At 45.1% G+C, this 9,434-nt stretch overlaps 1 protein-coding gene across 1 annotated transcript in view; it reads left to right on the plus strand.

The window, feature by feature from the left end:
* The window catches only part of Dnase2b (deoxyribonuclease 2 beta), a 34,585-nt gene extending 25,676 nt beyond the window's left edge, over positions 1 to 8,909 (plus strand). Inside the window, exons 4-7 of the mRNA XM_040751626.1 lie at positions 1,506 to 1,587; positions 4,036 to 4,197; positions 6,182 to 6,379; positions 8,235 to 8,909. Coding sequence (XP_040607560.1) covers positions 1,506 to 1,587; positions 4,036 to 4,197; positions 6,182 to 6,379; positions 8,235 to 8,575 — 783 coding nt within the window. The 3' untranslated portion in view covers positions 8,576 to 8,909. The remainder of the gene's footprint in view (positions 1 to 1,505; positions 1,588 to 4,035; positions 4,198 to 6,181; positions 6,380 to 8,234) is intronic.
* Positions 8,910 to 9,434: the final 525 nt, after the last annotated feature.

Consider the following 9,434-nt stretch of genomic DNA (forward strand, 5'->3'; position numbering starts at 1 on the left):
TTCGCATGCACCGCTCAGTCCAATGCACCCACGTAGACACACGCACATCCTAGAGAAGGGGCCTCCCTGTGTAGCCCAGGCCAGTCAGCTAGTCTCAAACTCATGATGCACCTGCCTCATCTCCTTAATGCTATAATTACAGGTATATGCCACCAGGTCTATCCTGTCTGTCCTATGATCTTTTCCACTCTTTTCCCACCAAGGCTGCAAACAATTTAATCATAGCTGTCTATTGTAACAAGATTCTTTCCCGCCAACTGCCTGGGTCCCACTGCTGTCTCAGCCCCCAAATAACACACGAGACACTATATGAATCATGAAGCTGTTGGACATTTGTTATGGTTTCTTAATAGCTAGCTCTGACTTAATTATTAACCCATAATTACTAATATATATATGTATATATATATATATATGGTCTTATCTTACCCAGAACACCAGACTTGCACCCTCTCCTCCCGGGATCACTTGGCGACTTTCTATTCTTGACTGCATTTCCCAGAATCCTCCTCAACTCCTAGTAACACCTATCTTGTTTCCCTACTGGCCAACAGTGCTTTATTTATCAACTAATAGGACAACGTATACACAGAAGGACTTCCCCATCAGTCTATTACACTCCTGGAGGTAATAAAGCATCTATTGCAAGAATAAATATCCTCGATAAGTCATTCTTCTGCATGGCACATGGAAGGCAAACATAAGGCCTTGTTACCACAGCCAATGCCAGCTCACAGTAACCAGAGCTCTCAGGAAGGACAGGCATTGCCATTCTGTAGCTGCTGTAATTGTGTATACAAACAAACAAAGAAACAAAAACCCAAGGCTAAGGAAACAGCTTACATTGGGAATGCCAATACAGAGTAGCCAAAACTATACTGCACATTTTAAGTGTTTTTGGATTGCCTCAAGTAATTAACTTCAAGAGATCTATTATCGACTTTTCTGTCTGAGGAAAGGATAGGGGTTATTTTTTTTCCTTTAAGGAATTGAGGTGTCCTTGTTGCTTTTATTATGCCACTAGGTTTTTTTTTCAATATCAACATCATTAGTTTCAATAAAAGTCGTGGCATCATGACACAGATGGGATGGAACAGATGTAAGATGTTCCCAAAACGTGACAAAGAAATGCTCAGACAAAGAATGGCTTTCCTCTGACTTAGAGGATAAATAACCTCTTTGGAGAATCTCGCCAGAAGAAATAGGAGGAAAACGTCAGTGTGGCTCTGAGAAATGATTTGGGGTAGGGGGACCCCTTCTGTGTGAGACAGGGCAGAGAGTGAGTAATGAAGAATCTGGACTGAGTACACAGTTATGTGAAGCCAGCAGACACCGGCAGAGGAAATGAGATCCCAACAGCCTGCCCCGCACTGTACCAGAGTGTCAGTGGGTAATTTCTGTGTGTACTAATGAAAGTTCTGTGCTGTAGGCTGTGTAGCCAATAGAAATAGTGAGAGTAGAAAATGGAAGATTTGTGCCATTGTAACTCTTATGTATTCCTGCAGCGCAATGACACAGCCTATCTAATATACAACGACGGGATCCCTGAGTCTCAGAATTACAACAGAAAGTATGGACACACCAAAGGTGAGTCAGTGGTTCTTGGCTCCCTTTCCTACTGGGAAGCAACATTTTCTTAAGCCTTTTATCGAATTCTCATAATCCACATTACAAAGACAGCTTTTGTTTCCATGACTTATCATGACTCACTGAGATATGATTTCTATGTAACACTTTACAAAATAATTGTATGACAGACAGACAAAAGAAGTCGCATAAGGCTTTGACAATACACCCACTCTTCTGGCTGCTTTTCTCACCAAGCAACAGCCCTACACACTGCCCAGCCCTCTGCAGAGAGAAGCCTGAGGGTGATCCCTCCCAGTCTGGAAAGACCTGGACCCAGGGTGCCGAGGCCTGGCAGAAGAAAGTATAGCCACAGAAGGAGAGGATGGTTCCTCAGCATGGGTGTCAAGGGCTGTTCTCCCGACAGACTTCAGAGCATGTCTCCCACAGTGTCAGTAGCCCAGAGTCCCCAGCTCTCTTGACTGTCCAGGGCAGGATGGTTTGGCACCTGTAAGCTCCGGTAAAGTCACCAGCAGCATCTAGTGAAGAGTTGCCCCCTGGGAACCACCCAGATGCTGGATGATGGGGGACACAGAGAGAAGGATGCTGCTCCTGCCTGGGTAGGAGGAAGACTTGGGTCACAAGGGGATGGTAAAATGTGAAAATCTGTGGCCATAGCCACAGGGTTCCTGAGTACTGGTCCTTTTCTCTGTTCAAGAATGACTGCTCTCTAACAAACAGCATGGTTTCCCGCCTCATCCTGATGTAGCTCGGGGGATGCCTGCAAAGCCAGGGAGGAGCAGTGGGGAGAGAGGAAACCACTGTGAAGACAGAAGAGCAGGGAGCCGTGTCCTCCAGGAGCACAGCGGAGCAGAACCCTGTTGAGGGCAACTGCTGGGGGCTCAGAGCAGAGGCATGGGGCAGTGTCTGTCACCACTGGTAAAAGTCCCAGAGCAAAGCCCTATCCAATGGGGTTGCATAACCTCCTTACACATGCAAGCATACAACTTACTCTGTCCCCACACACACACACACACACACACACACACACACACTTTAGCACACTCTGTAGATCCCTATCAGTGCACAGCCCTATTTGGACAACACACACACACACACACACACACACACACACTTTAGCACACTCTGTAGATCCCTATCAGTGCACAGCCCTATTTGGACAGCACACACACACACACACACACACACACACACACTTTAGCACACTCTGTAGATCCCTATCAGTGCACAGCCCTATTTGGACAGCACACACACACACACACACACACACACACACACACAGGTATCCTTTCTACTGGGCAGACATGAAGACACAATGTGACAAATGGTGAAGGCCACCCTCGTGAGATATACATATGTCCCTTCCAATCACCAGACAGGTGCATACCAAGGGCACCGATATGAAATCCGTTTGTGGGGATACACTCCAGCACGTTTTGTCCAGTGTTCCAACATGCCACATTTTCCATCCTCACCTCCAGTGGACTCTGACCCCCCTTTTTTTCCTGACCTGTTATTTGCAAAAAGGATTTGGGGAAACAAAAGAGAGTTTAATGTGAAGTTGGGCCTTCATTTGATCCACAGGTACACTAACACCCAGGAGGTTGGGATACCAAGGTCGTGAATCCTGTTAGACAACAGAATCTCCAACAGTTTCCACCACAGCACACTTTCTCAAGGGGAACTCTTTGAAAAAGCAAGTCAGGCATTTGAGTGGATTTCCTGGCATATTCATATGTAGCCTGGAGCTCTGGGGAGCCCGCTATATGTCTATAAACATGGAAAGTGTTTTAGACAAGGGACTTTCTGCCATGTCACAACCCGCCTTTGTGACTTATATTTTAGTAGGCTCCTGAGAATATTTTTTTATAAAAGCATTCTCAACAAGGATGGTTTCTTTTGTTGTTGTTGTTTCGTTTGGGTTTTTTGTTGTTGTTGTTGTTGTTGTTTTGCATACTTACCTGTTTTTGTCTCTTTTAAATGAGCTCTGTAGAGAGCCTTCTACAACCAGTGAGCAGCTGCCTCTTATAACCAAGTGCTGCCAGCACCCCACCCCCTGTTTGCTCTGTCCCTTTCAACTGGCTTCTAGCAGCCCTTTGAAGATAACCTAGGACTCAGCAGAAAGACTCCAGCTGGAGCTTGCTAGGTGACTGTATATTTAACAGGGTCAGATTCAGTTTAGCAAACTCTCCCAACTAGTTTCAACATGGGATTACTCCTCCCTCTTCACAACGTGTCTTTCTTGGTTCCCCTTTTCAGTTAGGGGGCACCATGAGGTGTACCTGAGTTGTTACTGAAATCCTTAAAAACTGAGTCGATAATTCTCAAGATCCTAAGAAAACATTAGCCTAAAGTGCAAGTAGGCTCAATACTACAGTTCCAAAATGTATTTTGAGAGGAGATCTGATTTTTTAGCTTTTCCAAATCAAGCGTGTCTTTCTTTGGTAGGTCTACTGGTATGGAACAGAGTCCAGGGGTTCTGGCTGATTCATTCTGTTCCTGGGTTCTCTCCGGTTCCCGAAGACGGCTTTATCTACCCATCCTCGGGGAGGAAGAACGGACAAAGCGGCATCTGCATAACTTTCAAATACAGCCAGTTCAAAGCAATAGGTAACGCTGGCGCGTACCTGAAGGGGGCAGTGTGGTGAAGAAGGAAGTGGAAGCCATATAAACAAGGGCACCACTTTGTCCGGTAACCGATTCGTAGATCTTCTGGTGCCCAGGTTCTCCCACCGTCTCTGCTGTGGTGCGACCCTGGCAGGATCCCTTACCTAGCCTCAGTTCCTGGCCTGCAGATGACATTGCTGAACTCGGCCAGGGGCAAAAATTTCACAAAAAAAAAAAATGGATGAGGCAGACAGATGTTACATGAGCACTGGAGACAGTGACAAACTTGGGTGGTGGCTTTCCCTTGGATGTCGTCAGAGGCCTCAATACCATCATAAATATAGAGAAACACAAGATGCCTGTGTGCGTGCGTGCGTGCGTGCGTGCGTGCATGCGTGTGTGTGTGTGTGTGTGTGTGTGTGTGTGTGTGTAAGAGACAAACCCTTGTTTTAAAACATAGACTCAATGTTAGTTTTTTGAAAATTTCTTCAGACCGAATGTTGCCTCCATACGGCCAACATGCCACCTCAGCAGCAGATAAATGTCTTCTAAGATCTCATGCTCAAATAGCCCAAAATACTTCAAACTATGGTGTGGAAGTAAGAAAAGACGTAGTGTGTTTTATCTTCAGGTACAGGAAGCTTAGGAAATGTTCCTCATCCAACTTTCACCTTAAACCTTAGACCAATGTCTTAACCTTCTTAATGCTATGACCCTTTAATACAGTTCTTCATGTTGTGGTGACTCCAACCATAAAATTTATTTTTATTGCTACTTCATAACTGTAATTTTGCTACTGTTATGAATAGTAATGTCAGAATCTGGTATGCAGGATACCTGGTATGCAACCCCTGTGAAAGGGTCACTTGACCCCAAAGGGTTTGCGATCCAAGGGTTGAGAACCACTGGCCTAGCTCTAGAGGAACAGAAGTGATAGCATGAATATATACATACATGAGATTTAAGAACGTGACTTATAGCTAGTCCATCATTGGTTGTCTACCAACGGAAAGTCCAAGAATCCAGCAGTTGTTCAGCCCACCAGACTGGATGTCTTAGTTGGCCTTCAGGGTATGGCTGGACCCCAAAGAAGTTAGCGTCTAATTTCAGTAAAAGATTGAACTTGACACTGAGAGTGAAAGCAAGCAGGCAAAGAGCAAAAGCTTTTACGTCCTTTACGCAGGCCGCCACCAGAAGGTGTGGCCCAGATCAAAGGTGGGTCGTCCCTCCCCCTCCCCGAGCCGCCTCCCCCCACCCCCACCCCCACCCCACCCCCCACCCCCCACCCCCGCCTCAAAAGATTCAAATTAAAGGTGGGTGTTCCCACTTCAGATGACTTTGTTAAGAAAAACCCTCACAGGTGTACACCAGCCACTTGGGTTCTCGTTAATTCTAGATGTAGTCAGGCTGGCAATCAAGAATAGCCAATGCGTCCCTCATCTAAGTAGCTGAAGTCACGTTAGAGTGCTGAACACTACAGAGATGAGATGGACAACAAGCTCATTATTCCTCAAGCTGGATGTTCGGTACTAGGAGTTCTTTACTTTTATATATGCCCACATGGACAGAAAGAAAGCATGGGACCTCCAAGGCAGGGCTATGTAAGAATGAACAAGTTAGAACTCAAGGAGTGACACCCGAGGTTGTCCTCCGACCACCACATACGTGCCATGGCAGGCACGTGCATATATGCACACACATCACAGATACACACATGCTTATAACATTATGCACCCCACCCCCCCAAAAGATTAAAAGGATACATAAAACCACAAAAAATGTATGGAGAGTAGGTATGTTCAATAGGCTTCAATTACTTTAACCACAAGACATTTGAGGGTCGTTGCTCTAAAAGAGTAGGGAGAAGTACCCACATTTGGGGAATTTTCTGTGTCTGTATTTTAATCCTCATAAAAATCCATAATATCAGTAAGTATTTTCATTTGTGCTTAAGTTCTCAACTTTTCTTTGCTGTCTCCTGGTTTAGATTCCCAACTCTTGATCTACCAGCCAAACATCCGCAGCTGCTCCATCCCAAACACCTTCCACAGGGAGCTCATCCACATGCCCCAGCTGTGCGCCAAGTCCAGCTCCTCTAAGATCCATGGCCGGCAGCTCACCAAGCTCCAATCAGCCCAGGGACTGAACTTCCTCCATTTTGCGAAATCCAGTTCTTATTCTGATGGTATGAAAGGCTATCCACATGTTAGTAGGAATTGTGTGGCTTGCTTAGAGAAAGCACTGGTTATTTGTGGATAGAGTGGGAAAGAGGGAAAGCTTGAGAAGGAAAAAGGACACCAGGCATCAGCTCCTGCATTTCCATGTCCTGTAGGACTGGCAACCGTTGCTGGCTCACCCACGGAAGTCCTCCATACACACACAGCTGGGCCTCTAGAAACTGTCTCTGCTGGGCATAGAGCCATGGCTGTTTCCGGGATCCGCTGGACAGTTGCTCTGAGCCCTCCTTGTTCTCAAACCCTTTAAACAACCCTTTCCTCTCTCTCATGGTGAGAATGAAGACCATAAGGGAGCAATCACTTAAGTTCGGTACCCCCCTCACGCTTAGCTATCTTTATGCTTTTGTACCTGGGTTTGTATATATTCCAGCAGCCACCATCACTCTCTGTAACCCACTCTAGCCTCAAAATACCTTGAGTTTTTTTCTACTGGATCTGTTTTGTCTTTCAAACCTCTCACCCTCACAGGTTCTTTCTTTGTAGAACACGGGTCTATTTAAAAGCATTCCTCAAGTCTAAACTGCCTGTCTCTCTGGCTTCCACTTCTCCACCCAAATTTCTTTTGGAACAACCCCTGAGCCTTCAGCCGCTTGATTCTCTTCACTGTGAGTCTGCTTCTGTCTATAAACAATCTCTCACAGTCACAAATGTTTGTGGCCTGCCATCCTCTTTGCTTTCTTCCTTCTTTTATACATTACAGGGAATTTACTGAATATCTACACCCTATGTCAGACACTAGAGATACAGAAACTAACGGGACAGAAGAAGGCATTGCCGGCCGTGGCACTGATGAAAACCTTCCCTTCACGAAAGCTCTCCTTCACTGATTTTGGGAGCATATTCTCTTGGCCTTCCTTCTGATGTATTGAAGTCCCTTGTGCCAGACCCACCTCCTTAGGAGATGAGATTGCTATATGGTTTTCTACCCTTCCTTATATGGCTCTGTGTACATAATTCCAGAAAGCCCTTAGATGATTTCCAAGGCTGGGATTTCTGCCCCAGACTTCTACATTAACGGATGTATCCAACCACGAATGGGCTGTTTCCACTTGGAGCTGGTAGAGCTAGACCAAATGCAATGTGCCAGATTGACCTCGAGGTCATCCCCCATATACCCACTCTTTCTTTCATGTTCTTCACCGTCTCCAAGACATTCCAGTCTTCCTCTTTCCCATTCTTCCAACAAACCACCAAATCCATCCAGTCTCAGGTCCTTGGTAGCTTTCAGGTCTCTCATATCCTCTCTAGCTCCCCCTCCACCATAATCCACACCAATGGTTTTGCCACAGTCGTTGTGAAAAATCTGATGTTTCCTACACTCTCTGAAATCCACCCTCCAGGTTCATCCTGGACATTTCCTGTCAACTGATATTTTTGACCATATGTTTCTCTTTGTCCTAAACTAACATTTTTCTAAAAATTCTCCCACTGACTTCAAAACAATTCAATTGTAATAGTATGGCTTATAAAAATCCTTGAAATTGCCTCTAGTTCTCCAGCCTTATTATTTTCAGCAGAAGTCTTTTCTTCATGTGGGAGAGAAGGCATTTGCAGACTCTAACATCTCTACAGTATGACAATAAGAACTTTTGTGTGATCGTTGCTTTAAGATTTAGAAACTATTTTCCCCATCCACTATGTTTATAATGTGGTCATGCTGTTACTGTTGCCAGAAGCCCAGAGCAAGGGTGAATGGAGGCTTCCACTCCCTAGCAAGGGTGAACAGAGGCCTCCACTCCCTAGGGTCTTTTCAGGGATGACCTGGCTGATCTCGTTCACGGTTTCTCTCCTCCTGGCCTCTAGATATCTTTGCAGCCTGGATGGCTCAACACTTGAAGACACATTTACTGGCAAACACCTGGCAGTGGAAGGCATACGCACTTCCTTCAAACTGTTCCCTTCCTTACCATGTCTACAACATCAAGAAACTTAAGACACCTGACCAATTTTACTTCCCTTCTTCCTCTGACCATTCCAAGTGGTGCGTTTCCACCAAGAACTCCAGACATCAATGGGTTTGTATTGGAGACCTAAATCGGAGCAAATACCAAGTCTTCAGAAGTGGAGGATTCATCTGCACCAAGAATCGGTACATTTACCAATCGTTTTATAGATTAGTCGTCTCTTATGAACCGTGTGACTAAGCTTGGGGAAAAGATGCATGCACTCTCCTTGGAAACACTGGAAATGGAATTTCTTGCCTTGGATCTACTCTCCATATGTTAAAGGCTTCTGAGTATGCACAACATAGCGTCCATTTACTGTTCTGTTTTCATCAGTAGAAATTTGTCTCCTTTGTGTTTATGGAACTAGAAATGCAAATGATGGCATGTAAATAATGAAAATGGATGAAATGAAAGAAGGCATTCTCTTTAGTTTGGCCATCTTTAGTGGCCTATCTTGTGTATTAAATTTAGTCTCTTTCACAAAGCTCTCCTGATTGTCCTGTTTGAAGAAAATAAAAGCACCTCCCCTTGCTCTGTGTCTCTGTCTCCCTCTCCTCCCTACTGGCTTACAGATTGGTCTTGCCAGATTTGCGGGCACTGTTTACTGATAATACACTCTTGAGCTGCTCACTTGAATTCTCCACGACATTTTTTATTATTTCAGTCTAAGACAGACAGATCATGTCTAAGCACGTTCAGGCAACTCATACAGAACTTGTCACGTAGCTCACAATTGAATCACTCGAAGAAGCCAATCCCAGCTACTCAGGAGACTGAGGCAGAACTGTTGATCACAAGTTCAAGGCTGGCTTAGAGTACAAAGTAAATTCGAGGCTAGCCTGGGCAATTCACTAAGAACTTATCTTACAAAAAATGAAAAGCATCTGGGAGGCAGCTCCGTGGTCGAGACTTTGTACAGCATCTGCAAGGCCCTGGGCCCGATCTCACCCCACTGTCATACAGGACAGGCTGTGAAACGCTGGCAAAATTCGACCTCCCCCATCCCCAATAAAATATGACACAAAGAAGTTTTATGAATGATTTTTAGAAAAAATTG

This window comes from Mesocricetus auratus, unplaced genomic scaffold (assembly GCF_017639785.1).
Source record: "Mesocricetus auratus isolate SY011 unplaced genomic scaffold, BCM_Maur_2.0 Super-Scaffold_100009, whole genome shotgun sequence".
Taxonomy (NCBI): Eukaryota; Metazoa; Chordata; class Mammalia; order Rodentia; family Cricetidae; genus Mesocricetus; species Mesocricetus auratus.